This window comes from Danio rerio, chromosome 11 (genome assembly GCF_052040795.2).
Source record: "Danio rerio strain M-AB ecotype USA chromosome 11, GRCz13ab, whole genome shotgun sequence".
NCBI lineage: Eukaryota > Metazoa > Chordata > Actinopteri > Cypriniformes > Danionidae > Danio > Danio rerio.
The window spans coordinates 27520922-27542348 of NC_141031.1; the positions used below are offsets into that span (position 1 = coordinate 27520922).

At 36.0% G+C, this 21427-nt stretch overlaps 1 protein-coding gene across 7 annotated transcripts; it reads left to right on the forward strand.

Moving 5' to 3' along the window:
• The first annotated feature begins 1686 nt into the window (after positions 1–1686).
• Positions 1687–21406, forward strand: phf20a (PHD finger protein 20, a). 7 transcript variants are annotated; one of them, XM_087273729.1, is made up of 17 exons: positions 1687–1824; positions 4239–4336; positions 4433–4604; positions 6398–6482; positions 7735–7811; positions 7903–8374; positions 10627–10683; positions 10764–10901; positions 10982–11032; positions 11114–11524; positions 11626–11724; positions 14079–14260; positions 14630–14738; positions 16410–16614; positions 16693–17053; positions 18864–19017; positions 19875–21406. In XM_087273729.1, the coding sequence occupies exons 2-17, from the start codon at positions 4254–4256 to the stop codon at positions 20015–20017; spliced, it is 2799 nt and encodes a 932-aa protein (XP_087129855.1). In that variant the 5' UTR covers positions 1687–1824; positions 4239–4253; the 3' UTR covers positions 20018–21406. The 7 variants fall into 7 exon arrangements, with proteins under 7 accessions (XP_087129855.1, XP_087129860.1, XP_087129857.1 ...); XM_087273734.1 differs by having other exon boundaries at positions 14630–14729; XM_087273731.1 differs by having other exon boundaries at positions 10985–11032.
• Positions 21407–21427: the final 21 nt, after the last annotated feature.

Here is a 21427-nt window from a genome sequence, read left to right on the forward strand (position 1 = left end):
GGCTGCTGCTGGTGGTGTAATGGTGTGGGGGATATTTTCTTGGCACACTTTGGGTCCATTAGTACCAATTGAGCATTGTGTCATTGCCACAGCCTACCTAAACTATTGTTGCTGACCAAGTCCATCCCTTTATGACCAAAGTGAACTCCTCTTTTGATGGCTACTTCCAGCAGGATAACGCGCCACGTCATAAAGTGTGAATCATCTCAGACTGGTTTCTTGGACATGACAATGAGTTAACTTGGCCTACTCAAATGGCCTCCACAGTCACCAGATCCCAATCCAATAAAGCACCTTTGGGATGTGTTGGAACTGGATTTCCGCATCATGGATGTGCAGCTGGCAAATCTGCAGCAACTGTGTGATGCTGACATGTGAACATGGACCAAAATCTCGGAGGAATATTTCCAGTACCTTGTTGAATCAATGCCATAAAGGATTAAGGCAGTTCTAAAGGCTCCAACCCTCTACTGGTAAGGTGTACCTAATAAAGTGGCCGGTGATAGTATTTTACATTGTAAAAATTAATACATGCGGTACAGTTCAACTGGGTAGGCTAAATTGTCCGTAGTGTATGAGTGTGTTTGTGAATGAATGTGTGTGGATGTTTCCCAGAGATGGGTTGTGGCTGGAAGGGCATTCGCTATGTAAAAACGTGCTGGATAAGTTGGCGGTTCATTCCGCTGTGGCGACCCCAGATTAATAAAGGGACTAAACCAACAAGAAAATGAATAAAATGAATGTCAATGGTTTTTTATGTACACCAATTCTGCATTTACATTTAATTATCTTATGCAGTGGTTCTCAAACTGTGGGACGTGTACCACTAATGGTACACAGAGATATCAAATGAAATGTGTCATATGAAAATGCTACATATATTTGAAAATTTATAAAAAATTATTTATACATGAATATGACATATAATATATTTTTTCATTAAAATATCGACGTTTTTAGTTTTTTGTTTGCTTGTTTTTTTTTTACATATAAGCACAGCAGTGTTACTGTTCAGAGTCAGGCTATTTATAATGTTTAAAGTGGCTGACAATAATCAATATTCTTAATAATATAAATTAATCTGCCACATTTTAGAACAGCGCAGAGCTGTAGCTGCTTTATTGGGCTTACTATGCTACTGTATTTCAATGCTGCTCATAATGGTGGTACTTAGAGACAGTTTTGTTTCTGAGGTGGTGCTTGATAAAAAGTTTGAGAACAACTGATCTGATAGAACTATTCAAAGTAACAATAGATGTAAAAATTATGACAAATCCTATCTTGTTTAATGCATCATAAAAAATGTAAATAGGGGGAGTGAGATGGGTTTATTTCAAAATTTGCTATTAAAAATCTATATACATATATTTTCCCCAAGTGTTCAGCATCAAATAACCCTTGAGAAATCTAATATGGCTGTTTGCAGTTCAAGAAATATTTCTTCTTATTATAAATGTTGCAATATTTCTGAAAATCGTGATCTATTTGTTTTGTGTGTATATTAAATGTAAACATGTTAATAAAAGTATTAAGGTATCTAAGTGGTTTTGATCAATTAAAAAATGTGAATTCCTTAATGGCGTTAATGTTTAGTGGCACTAAAAGACTAAAGGGTAGCAGAGCATCACTAGACGTATTTATACAGTCGCCAAGTCGTCCGCGCTGCCGCGCATGCGCAGATGTGGTATTGTTCATACCGGTAGTCTGTGGAACACATTGGAAAATAAGTGCGCGCATCTCGCGCCCAACGTGCTTACAATAAAAGACGCTTTGATACATTAACAACGGGCGTTTATAGTTACAAAAAGACGGATATCACCACAGGTAACATATTTATTTAGCATTTTGCAATACTGTTTACGCTGTGCCAAGACTTTGCTCGAGTACGGAGTCTGTAAAGATGCTGTTTTACAAAATTGAATCTCTAATTTCGAGTTTAAAGGAACGAAATATCATGAATATCAGAACATGTGCACTGCTAGACTGATGTTGTGATTTACAGCTTGTATTTGTGGGAGTGGCGATGTTCTCGCCCATTACTATCCATGACATTATTCTTATGGAGGGTGTGGATCAGTCAGGAAGTTCACGTCTGCTCGTGTTTTCGCCGAGATGAAAAAGATCCGTTCCAAAATGTCGTGAATGATGTGCTTTTGTCTGCTTTTGCATATAGACGGACAGAAGTGTTTAATGTGGGAATAACAGGCAAACATTTAGTGGAGTATTGGAATATCTGGCATCTCTATTGTTTCCATTGTCACCGTCAGGCACTTATGTATAGGGGCCCCTGATGAAATCACAGTTGATCACTCTCACTTACACGGTTACTCTAAACGGGTGCATTTAATAGCGTTGTTATGCAAAATGTCTATTACATGTATTCATTTGTTTAATAGGTACATTTTTGATATGGCTATTCGATTAAAACAATCTTTACATTCTGTTCATACAAGGCAGAATCTAAACTTATACATTAAAGTTACGTATAAATAAGAGGCTTAGTAAAGTAGGCTGTTGATAATTGATTTAAGTCTGTTGTTCCCTGTGTGTTTATTGGCATGATGCCATGACCTGGATTTTTTGCACCTACAATGTTCACAAGTTAAATACTATAGATCAGTGATCACCCGTCTTTCAGGGAACTCTAGGATAGTTTTTGCTATTTGAGAAATTAGTAAAAAAACAATTAATTTGGTTAATATTTGTTTGCTAATAATTAAACATTATAATTATTTTAAATGTAGCAGCTTAAATCAAGTAATTGTACAGTATTATGGTATTATTAGCTTTTAATTAAGTTAACTAAGTTAATTTATAAATATAAATTATAAATATGAATATATATATATATATATATATATATATAATATTAAAGCACACAGAATTATTGCAGCATGTACATTTTTTTTTTAAATCTTCAGGTTTAGTGGACATTTAGATCTCAGTCTTGGCTGCCCAATATATTGTAAAATGATCTGCAATTATCGCAATATACATATATGATATGCATCAAACATATCATAGACATGTGTGATAAATTACTGTTTATTAATTCAATAATTATTGTTTATCTAAATTTGACCAGTTAGATTGGGGATTACTATCTTTATCCCTGCCTCCTCAGTAGTTGCTGTTCTGCTATTGGTCGGAGTGGCCCAAATGCAAACCTAGAGTTTAAAAAAAAAATACTAATGGTGGGAGTTAATACAATTAGAATTAATTCGATCAACAAAATCATTTACCTTCTTATTTTAATATCATTTCATGAATTGATTTAAAAAAATTTTTTCAAAAAAATGGTTTAATTTTCTAGGTTATATCTTTAATATAGTTATCGCAATACTTCACAACAATATCACATATTTTTCCAGTATCGTACAGCTCTAGCTCAGTGTGTTTCATGATTCTTTAAATATTTTTTGTTTTATTAATATTTTGTTAACCATAGTTTATCTACTGCTGAGTTGCTTAAACAAAAAAGTGGGTAAAATTTGCTGGGTTACTTTTTGCAAATAAAATGTTTAACTCAGTGGTTGTGTTTCAACACATTTTACTTAAATTAACATAGAAAAAACACCGATTTTAATTTTAGTCTACAAGTAAATAGTAAAATACAAAATGTAAATAGTCAGCCTGATCTCACGTGGAAACGTAACTGTTTTACATTTTGTCGGTTTATTGGCAAATTCATATGAATTCATTCAAACGAACAAAAATGTACATTTTTAAAATGGAGATGTGGCACCTAAACCCAACCGTCATTGGGGAATGAGCAAGTCCTACTAAATTGCACGAATGAGATCGTATGAATTTATATGAATTAGCCACTAAATTATAACTAAATTTATGAATTGCAATGACATTGTGTTGGAACTGGAATAATAAAGAAAAAAAATGTCTATAGCCCCACCTAATAACCTTAGTTACAGAATAAATTCTTAATATGTAAAATTGTAAATATATTGTAAATTTCTAAATAGCAATGTCTAATAATAAATACTTAGTAATTAGTTTATTGCCAAAACTGTTGCTCTGGCTGCAAGTTTCTTCCTACATGAAAATGTTGTAATATATATAATTACTTATTAGATGGAGCATCAATATTAATATACAATTCTCCCTTTTCTGGCTATTAAAACATCTACTCGTAAAAACAATATGTATTTTGACAGATCAAATGCACTTTAATGTAATGATCTCTTATTCTTTACTAAAATGTGACTGCTGCTTTATGTTAGGTAGTTGCTGACATTATGAGCAAAAGGCCTCCTAACAGACGAGGAATTAAGTTTGAGGTCGGCGCCTCGCTTGAAGCACGGGACAGTCTGAAGAACTGGCAAGTGTTATTCTTTTATTCATTTGTGTCATGTTTGGTATAACCTCCTCCCTTGTTATGTTTTTTATGAATCTATCTGTGTGATTGATCTCGCAGGTATGTAGCCAACATAGAGAAGATCGACTATGAGGATGAGAAGGTGTTAGTCCACTATCGGCAGTGGAGCCACCGCTATGACGAGTGGTTCGACTGGGCCAGTCCGTACCTGAGGCCTGTGGAGAGGGTTCAGCTGAGGAGAGAGGCACGGCAGGACGACAGCTTCATCCCTGTGAGTCACGACTGCGCTCCTTCAAAATCCCAGTGCATGAAAGCTAATCGAGGATCAGCCTTAGATATTAATCTGTTTACAGAGATGTGGAAGTGATATTGCATTCTTGCTGTCCTTTTATTACATTGTGGATGATCACAATAAAGTATATTATTATCCATCTACACTAATATGCAGATATTAATCCAGCATGGTATTAAATTACAACTCAGCCACTTGGTGAGTACATTAACAGTAGGGTAAATTTATTTTCTGTATTATACTACTGTATAGTAATTTCTATACTATACTGCATCTTTACTATATAGGTTTATATTAAAGTTCTTTTAAAAGATATTGAGGGTGACACGGTGGCTCAGTGGTTAGCACTGTTGCCTCACAGCAAGAAGGTCGCTGGTTCGAGTCCCGGCTGGGTCAGTTAGCATTTCTGTGTGGAGTTTGCATGCTCTCCCTATGTTTGCATGGGTTTCCTTTGTTTCATCATGGCGACCCCTCATGAATAAAAGGACTAATCCAAAGGTAAATGAATGAATGAATAAAAAATATTATCTATCTGCACTAACATGCAGATAATAGTTTAGCTGGTAATATACTACTATACTTATATAGTATAGTAGGTACTTATATAGTATAGTAGGTACTTAAGTAGTAGGTACTTATATAGTATATTGAGGTAAAAAAATATTGTCAGTTAGTATTACAATTTTGTAATAAAATTGTTATATATTGTGGTTCTATGTAATATCTATAGTATTATTGTAATACAGCATTTATTTCTGTGATGTAAAATTCTTTAAAATTGGTGCATTTTTTGTGAAAATCATTTTTGAAGAATAAAAGCATGTTTAGTTTGAAATATAAATCTTACGTAGTGATGTACTTACTGTTACTTTTCATTAATATAATGCATCCTTGTTGGATGACAGTGTAACATTCAAAAACATCTTATTTGCCCCATCCAGTTATATTATTTAGATATTCATTATGTTTTATTCAGAGCGGCATAACCTTTATTAAAATAACATTATTAAAATGAAAAAAATAAATTAGTGTAAGCTGTGGTGCATTGAGTAGCACTGTTGCTCACAGCAAGAAGGTCGCATCGGAGCACCTGGAGGAAACCCATGCCAACGTGAGGAAAACATGCAAACTCCACACAGAAATGCCAACTGACCCAGCCAAGGCTCAAACCAGCTACCCACTGCACCACCACACCACCTATTTTGTAATAATATTGTAAAATAATCCAGTATTATGTAATTATCAATATTTCATATTAATTAATAATATATTTTTGCAATGGAAAAACTGAATCTTGTGCCACACGATCCTTCAAAAATCCTTTTAATATTCTGATTTAGTGCATTATTTATTTATTTCATTATTATTTGGTCTTTAAAAAAAAACATATTTAGTTTGAAATATAAATTCTATGCAATTTATAAATGACCTAACCGCTACAATTCATTATCATAATGCATCCTTCCTGAACAATAGTATTAAAATCTTACTGACCTCAAACCTCTGAACAGTGGTGTAGAATATCACATAACCTCTCCATTGGATGTCTTTATATTCATATAAGATATGTGATTCACCAGCATGCAGAAAAATAAGGCCTCTGCAGACCCTCATAAATATGTACACCCAGAGGAAACCCACGTAAACACAGAAAAAACATGCAAACTCCAGACAGAAATGCCAATTGACCCAGCCGGGACAGTGCTAACAACTGAGCCACCGTGCCACCAAAACCTTAATTCTAATTGTTTGCCTTTGTCTTTTTTTTGCAGGGATTTCATGTGAATGACAGAGTTCTTGCCAGTTGGTCCGACTGTCGATTTTATCCGGCAAAAGTTCTGGCTGTCAATAAAGATGGTAATAAAATTAAAACCAATGTGGTATTAAACATTTATATGTGACTCTGGACAACAAAACCAGATTTATGTTGTACATGTATATTTTTTTGGAAAAGCCAAAAATTTTAAATGACTGATTTTTCTTTTATGACAAAAATGTTGGAATATTATGTAAAGATCACGTTACATGGAGATTTTTTTGAGAATTTTGGACTATACGTATATCAAAACTCTTGATTTATAATGTGCTTTGCTAAGCCCTTTAATTAGAAAGAAAATGAGGGAATGTTTTCAGTATTTATTTATTTTTTAAATCAAAGATTCCATATTTTCAAATAGTTGCATCTCTGCCATATTCAACCCACGCTCATTCTGAAAATGTAACGCTATATACATTTCTGGAGTACGCCAAATACATCCCAGAAGATACTTTTTTTGCAGTTTTTGTTTTCGTGAATCTACCAGAGGCTGCTGTGTATGCTTTTTTAAATCTCAAATTTCTCTGACGAGTGCCATTTGTGCCTGCTGTTTTCGCGGAAATCCACCAGAGGCCGCTGTCGACTGACTCTTTGAATGACTGACTGACTGACCTATCGACTGACCCACTCTCCTCCTTCCTCCATCCTAAACCCAACTAATAGTGTTTTCAATAGCACTGATTGACCCGCCTACCCAATTCCCTTAACCCAACCGACAAATTTATAAAGCAATTTAGAAAAACAAACGCCCTCGCCTGATTTTTACCACATTCTTCACCGTGTTATTTACTTGTATATTTAACTTTTTGGATTCTGTCTTACCTGTTTTCTGAAACCGTTCTTTACTGGACTCAAACCCAGATGTCGTGGTCAACTCCTCTCAGCATCTTAAGTTTACCGATGTACATGACGAGCTAACTAGACAAACTGGTTAAAGCGGGATAGCTGTCCATATGGAGGTAAGCGGTCAGCTAGTAATCGTGAAAAGGAACGATGTCATACTGCCCTGTAGCGTTCGTTTTAAAGATGAAATGCAGACATATGTACTTCTGGATACATAATTCGCGATCTTCAGAAGCGTAAATAGAGCTACGTTTTCAGAATGACCCTATGTTGGCCATATTTTATGCTTTCCTAACTAGATGTACATTAATAAAACACATTTATTCAGGTGATGTTTAAATCTTGATTTCAGCAAACTGACACTTATGATTGGTTTTGTTGTGTTTGGTCAAATATTAACAGTTAAATGGTATATGTTTGTATCATTCTAATGACAAAATGATCCTCCAGCATCCTACACAGTAAAGTTCTACGATGGTGTCGTCCAGACAGTCAAGGGAATCCATGTGAAGCCCTTCACCAAAGAGGTTGATTCCGTATTTCTATCATGGTCATATTTAGACTCTAACACAAAACCAGCTTTGGCCTCGTACTCATTTTCTCAATCCCTCTATTCAGAGACGAAAGAAACTGAGTGACCAGAATGGAGAGAAGCCAGTGATACAACAGACAGAAAAGGAAATCCAGGAAAGTGAAGCCAATGGTGATAAACAAGCAGCAGGACAGACCAACTGTTTTCCTGAGAAAGATGAGGACGGGATCTCAGAAGTGAATGGAGAAGAAGGCGAACAAATGCAAATTAAAGTGGAAAATGAAAGTGTAAAAGAGGAGAGAGATTTGGAGGAAATAGGTCAACACAATTACAGTAAGTCACTTGTGAAGAAGGGCTCAGGGTTTGAGGAGAAAGAAGAGGAGGTCATGGTGAAGATGGAGGACTCTGCGCTGTTTGACTCTAATGTGAACTTCAGCGAGAGCATGGTAAAGAGGAACGAGACAGAGGAAACAGATGTCCTGGCACAACAAAAGAAGGAGGAAGTCGAAGAACAATGTCTTGTTCATGACAAAAAAGCACGGAGGCAGCGGATAAAAAGTAAGCACAAAGTAAAACTATTGATGATTAAAATTTGTTTTGAGACATTTGTAAGTTGAGCTCTCTGAAAAGTGTAAACATGGCCGCTCTGTTGCTCAAATCAGTTTTATTTGTTTAATAATTGTGACCAGCATTACCTAGCAACATTCACTCAACTAATAGCCTTGAGTGTGGCGTAGGGGTTATTTGTTTGATTACCCAATTGTGAGGGGTTATTTGGGAAACCTGTTTAGAAATCATAATTTTTTCAGTTTAGTAGGATGAAATGCTTGATGAAATATTATGGCTAAAATTGTTCAGCCCTGTGTTCTTTCGTTCATTCATTCATTCATTCATTCATTCATTCATTCATTTTCTTTCACCCATACACTCTCATTCACACACATACACTATGGACAGTTTTAGCATACCCAATTCACCTGAACCGCATGTCTTTGGACTGTGGGGGAAACCGGAGCACCCGGAGGAAACCCACACAAACACAGGGAGAACATGCAAACTCCACACAGAAATGCCAACAGACCAAGCCGAGGCTCTGCAATTTCTTGCTGTGAGGCGAACATGCTACCTACTTAATATTACTCTACAGCAGACCTGGGCATTTTACAGCCCCTGGGGCACATGCGGCCCACTGGACTTATTTGATTAGCCCTCTTGAAGTATTTATTCAGTTTAAATTCAACCGCAAACAGGGTCTTGCAGTTCACAGGTCTAATATTGCGAGTCAACAAAAGGGGATTTTCACGTATACAGTATTGCTTTGGAGACCTTTGGAGGGTTCAACGGTCAAAGGGATGCACATGCGGTGTCACTCTCACGTTTTTTAGTAATTAACACAGATTAACGATTTAACAAATGCAGATACAAATGCTCTCTCAGTGATGAACACTACATCACATATCCACCTCACATTCAACCTGACTTCAGGTCCAAAACAGGCTAGAATTCTCTCGCTGAACACCGAATTAATGGATAAATGAATAAATGAATGAATAAATAAAAATAAACTAAGGTGAAGCAATTAAACAAAGAACCCTTCATAGGTTACACTGCATGGTTCAAGTGACTCAATTTCGATCGTATTTTTCTCCCATGTGGCACAGATCGGATATGGCCTGTGTACATTTAAGCAGGAAAAAAATCACATATATTCCGATTTACTAAAATCAGATTCAGGCCTTGTTCATATGTGTAAATTTATCTGATATGGGTCGGATTCATGCCCTCGTGTCTGTAGTGTAAACAGGGAAATCGGATTTTCACCTGTCAATGTGATTTGCTCATCATTAAAAACCATACCGAATAACGTCAAGTCTGACATTTTCATTTCAGAACAGACTTCAGCAGAGTCTCAACCCTTACAACTCATACATGAGGACTAAAAAAGCTTTTATATTGTCATGTAGCATAAGTATGTAAGCATGTTAATGAGAGAGCTAGAGAGCACAATATCTGCCACGTAACCAAATTAATACAACTAAAATAAAACTATTGCATACATTACGTGCATAAATCATGGCATAGACATTTAATTTAAATGGCTACTGGTTTAAAAAGGCCTGGATTAAAGGAAGATACTCAAATGAGAATTTTTTTGTCATAAACTATAGTAAAACAACTTGTCAAAAAGATTTTTAAAAAATGAAACCCTGCAAACTCATTAAAATACAGGAACTGAGAAATGGGCGTTTTTTAATCATCAGCTGTCAGTCAGCGCCCGCTCTTTTTTTTTTCATAGCCATTGTGCCATTGCCGTGTGCAGTCTAAATGCAGACAATTGAATACGATTCACTTTTAACATAACATACAGTCACAAAATCGGAATTGACCATCAAGATATGTTGTGTAAATGCAACCATGATGTTGCTATTGTGACAGTCTTTAACATTTTTATGAGAAAGTTTTTATGAATGTTTATTTAATAGTTTTACAGAGTTTTTTTTTAACAAATTAACTGTATTGATTGTATTGACCCTTAAACCCCCTTCTAGAGTCTAATGTGGCTCCTTGGAAAAATGTATTGCACACCCCTGCTCTATGGTTATGTTAACATATTATCATAATAATCTACTATGTGTTTGTCCTTTCCCAAAAATACAGCCCTACCATTAGGAGAGGATATTGGAACAGAAATTACAAATATATCTATTTTTGTGACTCGTAATAACATTCACAATTTACAAATTATGTCATACATTTAATGTCAATCACATGATCATGTGTTTTTGTGACATCTGTTTTATTTTCTCTAGGGAAGAGAAGACTTTCAATGGCACGAAGGAGCTCCAAAAAAAACAAGACTGATTCAGGTTTGACTATTTAACTGTAAAACATGTGAGTACTGTACTTGTGCAATATTATTGCTTTATTCTTTATCTCTCTTTTCCAGAAAAAAGTCATAATGATTGCAAGCCCAATAATCAGCAAACTCAAGGAAAAGAACCAGACTCCTTACATCTTACACAACCGTCCAATGGCACATCAGCATCTCAGGCTCAGTGCCAATCAGAAACCTTCAAGCCTACAGGTGAGATTCCACCCGCCACATCTTTAAAACATATATGTCGTCAAATAATTACATTATGATTAAGAGTTTTTTAATTGCAGCAGTTAGAAAACAAGCATTTCACAATCCCAACCGGTTCAGCAGAGAGCCTCGTGAGTAAAGATCTATACTAATCACATTTACACAGTCATAAATGATCTTGAATTAGTGATGACTGAATTGACTTCTCACAGTGTATAGAGTCATCAGAAACCAGCCTCCACCGGTACTCTCTATCAACCTGGATCATAACCTGTATAAATGCAACACCCCTGGCTGCTCGAAGTCCTTCCGCAAAGCAAAACTCCTGCACTATCATATGAAGTACTACCATGGAGAGGAGTGCCCCATAGAACCAGAGCAGACCAGGGAAATGGACAAAAAGACCACACTTAATAGTCACGATGGCTCAAAGAAGAGATGCGTTACGTCACGCGAGTGTGCGCGGGTGACCGTGAAGAATCGCTCTCTAGCGCCTCCCGTTGCCAGCACACAGAATTACCAGCAGTGGCCTTTACTGAAGGACAAGACCAGAGAGAATCAGCTAGATGACACTATGCAGAGATGCTACGACAAGGAAAGAGACAGAAGATTTATGGAAATGGGTATGGCTTATGTAGAGAATTTATATTTCATTTTAAGCCAACTGCTGTAGGCTTCAAAATGTGGCTCGATCTAACTGAGATTTGGTTTCTTTCCTTTGCAGAAAGTGTGAAGGAGCGCAACAGACTAAAAGAGAAACAAAGGAGAGACTTCCTGCGAATAAAGTTGAAGGAAAAGAAAAAGATACGAAAAACCACATCAGGTGAAGAAAATCTGCATTTATTTCTGTATTAAGCAACCTGTTCTTAAAGCATTGATTTTGGAAGCTTGATAAATCTGCATTTCTGTGCACAACAGCTGTAAATCCTTTTCAAAGCTATGTAAGATTTAAAAAATGTATAGAATACAACTAGGTGGCGGTTCATTCCTCTGTGGCGACCCCTGGTGAATAAAGGGACTACGCTGAAAAGAAAATGAATAAATGATTAAATAATACAATTAGGGCTGTGTGATATGGGAAAAAGAAACCTATCACACATTTTCTTGAACAACATTGCTATTTAATTTTTTTATCACGATTTTGACACACACACACAAGTTTTACAGTTTGAATATAAAACATATTTATTAGACCTCAGTTATTTCTTTAGGATTTTATTCCAGCTGTTTTGGCAGGCCTTTTACACAGGTCTACCAACTACCTATGGCGTTATTTCAATGACAAATGTCTTGAGCGCAGAATTACAAGTCAATATCAAATTTATGTAATACGAGCATGCAATTCTGTTTGCTTGTGCGCCGATTCCCTCTGTTCGTGCACAAAAATTCTTGCATGCCCCCTCAAATGTATGCTGCTTATGTGCAGATTTGCTTGTGCGCTCTCACAATAACGCTGCTGAAGTACGATTTAGTGTGTTTATTTAATGAATATGTCTCCAACATTTATTAGATTTGCTAGAAATATTTATGAATGTCTCCAATAGACATTAATGCGTCCAAAGTAAAGTGAAACGGTTATAATTTCCAGCAAGATAGAGTCTTGTATGCAGACTCAGAGTATTGTTTGCAGAGCCATAGACATTTATCTGTAGAGTATAATTATATAAACTGTCGCGTATATATATATATATATATATATATATATATATATATATAATATAAAAGTCGTGTTTGCTGGCCTCACACATCACACCTGTCAGTCAGTCAGTCAGCACGTCACCTTAAAGGGTTAAACAAATAATGCACAGCACTACTACGATTACAGAAAAGTTTGCGCAGTTATAATTCACTTACCTTTTCATACATTTCGGTGTGATTATAACCTGCTTATAAAAAAAAAAACAACGACTGAATGTTTTGAATGAGAAGCTATAATATAGCCATGGCGAGATGAATTTTGGTGTAGGGCCCCGCCATGGAAGAATGAATATAGTGGAAACCATGAGATCTTTATCAAAGTCCTGTAACATGTCTCTAAAACAGACATAAGGCAAAAAAAATAAAAATCATCTAGTAAAAATAATAATAGATTGTCTCTAGAACAGACCTTTGAAAAAACAAATAAATAGACTACTGTGTGTGTGTGTGCGCGCCGTCAAACAAGGCTCCAATGTTCTTTTGGACCACATATCAGAAGTAGTTGCCTGTACTTTTGTATGTGTCCAGATATTATTATTATAATTTTTTTTAACCATGCATAATAGATAATAGATCTCTTTTTGATGCTGCTGTAAAATAGGTTGTTCACATATCGCATAATTTGCACGTACAAGGTTATTATTTCCAATGAAGTTGCATGGCTTGCACGCATATTTGATGCTCACATATTCCAGGCACTCACACTTGAAAACATCTCTACTTTCAGAATGCTGCAAATGACCGCGAGTCATGTAACAAAAGCTGAGCGATCAGCTTCATACTTTGTATGGAATATAAGTAGAGAGAACACCCAGTACTTTTTCATTTTCTCTATAAATAAAACTTGTACTGGACCTACAGCAATGTTTGTTAGTTTGCCATCCTCTGAAAAAAATTGCTGATGGTCACACGACAAAGGAGCACGAGCACAAAGTGTGTCGAATGTCAAAGAATTGTCAAATGTCACTTTCCACATGCTTTTAGAAGCAATATGTGACTGACACGTCTTATAAATTACCTGATTCTGTGATGCATCAGCCTTCCTCTATCCAAAGTAATCCCACACCAAGTCCTCCTTGCTGAACTCATTAACCCTATTTGTGCAGGCTATTTGTCATTAAGCTCATTCTCTAGTTCTTGCGCTCTGTTTAGACGCAAATAGCATACTGTGGGAAATTTGTGCTGTAAGGCGATTTATAAATTGTGCATGTTCAAATTGCGATTTTGATAGGATTTTATTTAATTGCACAGCCCTAAATACAACTATAGAAACTATATGATTTAATTCATAATTTGTTACAATGTTATTTTACTTTATATTCTATGCACTCTACAAATCTTGCGTTTTATAATTTGCTATATATAAACATTGTGCTATGCTTCCCTCCTTTCAATTACTACATTTAGCAATGCTTTATTTCAATTAGTATCATTTTGTGATGTGATTCATCTCCAACTTGTTTTGTTGTATGTTTCCAGATGAGGACAGTATTTCTGATTGGTCTTCTGAAAGCTGTGGGTGGAGTGAAGATGAAATGGAGGCGGATCTGGATGTTATCACCTCACCTCTTAGCTGTAGTTCTGTTGCTTCGACTACAGAAAGTCAGGAAACTGTGCGCTGTGTGTGCGAAGCAGACGAGGAGAATGACTTCATGTTACAGGTGAACATTCTTTTGGCCTGTATGTTACCGTAAAATGTATATTTAGTATTAAGAAAGTAATACTTTTACTACGCAAGGATACTTTCAATTGAAAACAGACAAAAATAAATGAATGAATTGAATACCGATAATAAAAATTGTTGAGGTGTTAATAATATTTACTGGGCACCAGATTAGAATATTAGGATAATTTCTGATAGATCAGGTGTCATTAAAGACTAAAGTAATTATATATTATACATGGAGAATTTGAATATAGTAATGCATTATGTACTATGTTTCATGAAATACAAGTCAGCCTCCTTTTCTTAAATACTACTGACCTTAGAGTTTGAGATCATGTTGATTGCTTTTTCTCTTGCGCCTCAGTGTGAAGAGTGTCTGTACTGGCAGCATGGGACCTGTATGGGCCTCCTGGAAGAGAATGTTCCAGAACGATATTCCTGCTTCATTTGCCGGGATTCTTCAGGTTTGGAAAGTATGTTTGTTTTAGCATTGATTTATAAACAGAACTTCAGTTGAAACCTCAGAATAGGTGACACTTTGGCTCTGTTTCCGCTTGCTGTCGACATTTGTTTTCAATGATTTTATTAAAAATGGTCAGCAGAGACATTACTATTTCCACCTGGTATTAACATATCAAATAGTATAGTGATTCAAATGCTTCTCTTTGACCACTTGGATTCAGTTTTCATCAAGAACCTTCCCTCATGTTTTGTGTCACTTTTGCAGGAGGTGGCTTATAAGCAAGCAGGAAAACTATATAACTAGTCAAAAACACATTAGATTGGATTGGTTTCATGTGATTGAATACAATCTAATGTGTTCAAAAGTAGATGATTGCATAACATTTATGGCCCCTTTCCACTGAGTGGTACAGTACGGTACGGGTCATCTTTATCAGGCTTTTGTTTTCACTGCCAAAAGAGAACCGATGGTACTCTTTTGATGGGCATGATGTATGACAGAAAGTTGGAGTTGACGTCGTTCTCACTCAAGAAAATGACAAAGTAAAGCTGAACAGGTCATTCACATGTCATATGAGAAGCATTTCTCACAAAACAGATGCTTTATACACAAATACTTGTGCAGAAATGTTCATTACTAACCTTTCTATGAACAGGATTTGATTATAACATCAATGATGTGAAATGGCCTACTGTAACGTCTACAATTACGTAAAATAAATAAATAAATGCAACATATATGAACACATACAGACCCTTACAGTCTCCAATATGTTGCCAATTACAGAAAAACTACATACAGGATACATTTAGTCCTTATTTGGGTTCAAAAACAACTCTCATCTGTATCTTTCTAACATCCTGTTAGAAAGCAATTTCGTCATTCCGAGTTCATAGTAGACAAAAGGTGATGATAATAGTTTTAGGTTGCTGAAAGAATCATTTGCTCTGTAGTTTTTTTCGTGCTTCACTCTTGCATTTGTCTGTTTTTAAAAGGATGTCAGGAGCACTTCAGTAATAATGCGCATGTTGTCATTATCACTTAAAAAGTTTGTTATTTTAAGACCCGCAACGATCGCACATGAGAAAGCGAATCCGCACACACTTTAGACAGCCTTGTAAACAACCACAGGGCACAGGGTAGATTCTGCTCTTCTTCTTGGCTTTATGGCTGTTTATCAAGATGACGACAAGGTTTGTTTGAGCTCAGGTCGACCATGGCTCCTATCATATGTATTTAGTATTATGGTGTAATGTCTTGGCTGTGTATTTATAAATGGCACTTTCTTTGTTTTCATTCTTCTGTCTTGTACACAAGCGAGTGACATATCTCTGTAAACGATTAGTGTTCAGTTGCACATCTTCCTCCGCCTTTTGGTACCCTTTTGCTGTGCTAGGTACCTTTTGCAAAGGTTTTTGGTATCTTTTAACAGTGGATACGGCCATAAAAGCATTCCGAACCCTACAGTACCACTCAGTAGAAATGGGCCATAAGACCCCATTTTACACCTGTATTCAGCATCACTCACTTGACTAAAGAGCATGGGCCTTTTCTGTAGTTTCACTTAACTTATTGCCAATTGTGTTCCCCAGCTGGGAAATCTTAATGATGTAATTTCCTGCTGTTTTCATTTAAATTTGTTCACTAAATCTTGCTGTCTCATTTGTGTCTGTGTATCCAGGACGGGTGAGAGGTCAGAGACAGAGCCTGAGGTACTGGTATGACAGGGATTGGCTGAGCACTGGCCACATGTACGGCCTCTCTTTCCTGGAAAACTACTCCCATCAAAATGGCAAAAAGATTGCAGCCACCCATCAGCTGTTAGGGGACGTCCAGCATGTGGTTGAAGTCCTCAGTGGCCTGCAGCTCAAAATCAGCGTGCTACAGTGAGTGATGCTGCTTTTTCTCTGTTTGAATCCATTCGATATGTGCTATTTAAAAATCCACATCTTTTTTTTCTGCAGGAACCAGACTCATCCAGATCTTAAGTTGTGGCGACAGCCGTGGAAGCCAACTGAAAGATCCAGGATGAAAAGCAAGGCTCTTCATGATGCAAAAACAGTTTCTTCTTCAGCAGGCTTGGAGACCATTGAAAATAAAGAGGCGTTTTCTTCATCCTTCCAGGACTACATCAGCAGTGAGCACTGCTACCAAAAACCACAAACTCTGTACCAGGTATTGGAGCCAAGGCTGGTACTAAAAACACGGGTAGAGTCACTGCTGGAAGACCGATTACACAGCACAGAAAGAGTGCCGATGAATGAACAACACTACAATGGAGACATGCTGAAGACTTCTAATAGTCAGCTCTTTAACCACAGCAAGGTGGGTGTCACATTAAATGAGCCTTTAACAGCATTATCACAGTCCAGTTTTGTGAAATATAATGGTGTGATTTGATATTTTTAAAGGTAAAATAAAATATAGGTATTTGCCATAGTATGAAAATATGGATATATCTAAGCATAGCTGAATAATAAATGTTCAGTATATGGAAATGGCATACCATGAGCCTCAAACACCATTGTTTCCTCTTTCTCATGTAAATTCTGTGAGTGTGAGAGTAAATCCTAGTGAAAAAATGGAAATCAGAACAAAACACAGACTTTGGTAATCCACACAGGATCATTAATATGCATGTTCCCATTAGTGTTTGATTACAGCAATATTTTCTCCATATTTTTAAGTTGATCCAAGCTTTTATTATACTTACTATGCATGTGAGACCAGTGTTATGGAGCTCTAAGGTAATGCAACCAGGTATGAGTATCTCATGTCATCACAGCTTGTCTGTTGAATGCAAATATGAATTACAGATTTCTTCAGCGCAGCATAAAGAGGCATTAGGTTTGTTTAACTGTCTGTTGTTAGTTTAACATGAATGTTGTGATTTTTACATGTTTGTAATGAGTCAATGAACATGAAGACTGCTGAATATAAGAGTTTAATGCACGTTTATGCATTGTGTCATCACTTAGTGCTTACTGTGATTTTTCAGAGTAAAATAATGACAAAAAGCTTAAAAAAATGTATGTTTATACAGCAGTTGATATTAAATCCCTCTGTTTTTATCGTAAAACCACCAAGTTCAACTTTTAATACATCTCTGATAGCCTCTTTTGTCAAGTATAATTAGGCCTATATTTCATCCACAACACAACTCAGGAAAAACGTTCATTTCATTCCCTCATTCCTTCTAGCTAAAATAAACATTTCTATCACTTTAGTAAAAAAAAAATTTCATTTAACAAGGAATCAACTCAATTTGTTACAATTTTTGTTGACAACTGCAGTATGATTATTTTGTGTATGTGTGATTCAAAGTGCATGGTGTGTGTTTGTGTGCACTGGTTTAAGTAGTTTACATGGACATAATTTGTATAATGACATTAGTATGACTTAGGAATTACAACACTGGGGTGGTTTATGAGGACACGCCTTAGGTCTTTGTAATTCAAAAAACTTAATAATGGAAAGTCTCCTGTGAGGGTTGGGGTCAGGGATAGAGCAGGGCCATTTAATAAGCAGTTTTTACAGTATTAAATACATTATGCCAATGGAGAGACCTCATAAACCACCAATACCAATGTGTGAGTGAGAGGGCACTAATACGAGCTGCAGAGCATTACAGCAGAGCTCATTAATACTTATGACCATTCTAAATATGGTCAAAACAGAGCTTTTCTTTAAAGGGGTAATTCCTGTGGGTATAAATGAACATAAAATGGTTACTGGAGAATCTTTGCACTTACATAAGACACTACAGTACTATGCAGATATCAGAGAATAACTAAACAAATGCACTCTATGGCACATTTAAATGAATAGTAAATCTAAAATTATATGTAATAAAAGTGAGTGAGAGTATGTGGTGTTAAAGAGTTTGTTTACCCTAACAATTTTACATTATTTACTTACAAACTCATGCCCTTCGAAACCCATAAGACTTTTGTTGAACCCTGAAGACACGCGTTCATTTGTCTGACACTGAAGACTAGAGTAATGGCGCTAAAAATAGGCAATAAAAAATTCAAATAGAAAACAGCAGCTTTTCACAATCATTTAACAAATCATATCGATCCCGTACTTTTTAGTAGTTGCACAGACTGACTAGATGTCACTTTATTGCATTTAGGTTATAGGGGAGAAGTGTGAGGCGGGTGCAGATGGAGGTGGAGATAAAAGCGGAGCTCAGCCGCAACAGTGGAAAGTCAACCTGCTGGATCATATCGAGACTGTTCAAGAAGAAGTCACTCACAGGATGGATTTCATCGAACGGGAGCTTGATGGTGCGCCACAGGGTTTCAGAGGGGTGGATTTATGTTTTGTAATGTTTCTTCTAATGATTGTAATGATTTCTTGTAATGATTTGTAATATTTTGTGTTATGATTTGCATTATAAGAATGTTTCATGTTCATTTAAGATAATCAACGCTACAGCTATATACAGTCATTTGATTTTTAAAGTCCGTGTAAAATCTAAATTCACTGTTTATTTTTCTAGCACACATTGTTATTCTTTAGGGAAACAATTATTTGGTTAAATTAGTTAGTGAATACACTGAAAAAAATTTTGTTTTAGTAATCTTCAATCAAACTCTGACCATTTGCTTCCCCGTTTGGAGTGGTGCTTGTTCTCTGTTGACATCAGTTTGATGGCTTCAGCCAGAATATTGTTAACCACACCCTCTTACCATTAGCTTCCTATGAGGGAATGATGCGCAAAAAGAAAGCCCCGCCCCCTAATCAATATTCTAATTCAGTTAGAAGTACATCAACATACTGAAATAAAAGACTCAATGACTTCCAGTTCACACAGACATTAAAGTCCGCATGAACCAAAAGCAGTTTTTTTTTTCTTCATATTATGACGCAGTTCCTTGAGAAACTGAATATTAAATGAGAAAACGAGGATTGGCTTGTTTACTGCGAGCTGATTAGATCTAGTAGAGTAGGCATTCAATTCAGGAAGAGCTGGAAAAGGGTTTGGGGAGATTTATTACAAACTAACAGACACCTCCACCTCACCATTTCTGTTTGTTTTTAATGACGTTCGACACAAAACTAGGAATGTGAGCTAACAAATAAGTATATTTAGTTTTGATTTCATGTGTACTGTAAACAGTTTTATTTTATTTTTTTGCAGTGCTTGAAAACTGGCTGGACTGCACGGGTGAGTTGGAGCCTCCAGAACCGCTGGACCGTCTGCCTGAACTCAAGCACAGCATCAAACAGTTGCTGAGTGAACTGGGAAAGGTGCAGCAGGTCGCTCTGACTTGTGCCACATGAGGGCGCCAGGACTTACTTCACTATCATCACAGGACGACTACCTCAGTTTAAAACATTCCTAAACCAGGCCACGAAACCAAAAAAGCCTATAGAATAGACTGAGAAAATGTGAAACCGAACATGCTGGGTTTTGTTGAATTAATACAGAATGTCACCAAACTCTTTATCACCTCACTTACAGCAAATGTTATTTATATCCATTTAATTCCTTCTGTTTCTCCAAAAGGAAATAACAAAATTCTTTAGGAGTATGTTTACTTAAAGGTTTACCAGATATGTCTTTGACATTTAATAATGCACAGCATGCTCACATTTCGTAAAGGGTTAGTTCAACCCAAAACAAAAGGTTTGTCATTATTTACTCATCCTCATGTCTTTCGTTCATCACTGGAACACAAATGAACATAATTTTAATCAAGTCTGAGATAGTTGTGTTTGTCCATTGATAGCCTATTTACCCCAAACGCTGACGCTTCAAAATATTTTGAAAGAAAGTAAATAAATCAGTTTAAATAAGTGATTAATGCGTGTCTTCTGTAGGCGTGATTGGATCATTAGATTAACAGATTTATGCTTTTATTCGCATGAATACATCATAAAAATATATAAAAACTACACTTGCTTAGTGTATAAGAGCAAACCTTATTGGTTCTTGCTCATAAACTAAGCATGGCTCAGCTTCCATGATCAAATCTGTTTGCTGTAAACATTGTTTTCTGGTTATATGTGAATAAAAGCTTATATTAAGTCATGCAAAAGGTTATTTAAAGAGACGTGTCTTTTGGCCATTCGGTCTATTCTTTGTAACTCATGAATCTTTTTATGAGGCATTTGCAGTGAATAAGCTTTTTTTCTGGAGGAAAATAAATCTCTTATTTGATTACAAATGTCTTCATTTGCATATTTCTAATGCGTTAAGAACATGAGGTTGAGTAAACATTGTCAGATTTTTCATTCTGAGGTGAGCTTACTTTTTCAATATATTCTCACTTAGTCAAGAAGCAAATCAACTCAACATATACAAGCTAGATTTTGTCCTTAGGAAACGTTACCTATATTCAAACTGAAAGGTTAATCTCAATTGTTTAATCTTAACACCAATTTAGGAAGTCACCATTTGCCATCCACTCTTTAAAACGCTAATTAACCCTTAACCTCCTTGTAACTGGTTGGGTGTGAAGTCAAATGTACGTTGTGCTCTATTATATTTAAAAGATAAGCTGCTTAGAATGTTTAAGTGTTTTCTGAATATGGCTTATTTATTTCTGAACAACTGTGAATATCATAATGACTGTAATCCTAAAATCAGAAACTTTTTTCCAGAACTGGGAAATACTGAAATTCTCATTTCGAATGCATCTCAGTATTAAAGAGATAGATCACCCAAAATAGAAATGTTGTCATCATTTA

Coding starts and splice junctions, on each gene's coding strand:
- phf20a (XM_087273729.1), top strand. CDS start 4,254: ATGAGCAAAAGGCCTCCTAACAGACGAGGAATTAAGTTTGAGGTCGGC. Junction 11,033..11,113: donor CCGGTTCAGCAGAGAGCCTC/GTGAGTAAAGAT, acceptor GACTTCTCACAG/TGTATAGAGTCATCAGAAAC. Junction 11,525..11,625: donor CAGAAGATTTATGGAAATGG/GTATGGCTTATG, acceptor TTTCCTTTGCAG/AAAGTGTGAAGGAGCGCAAC.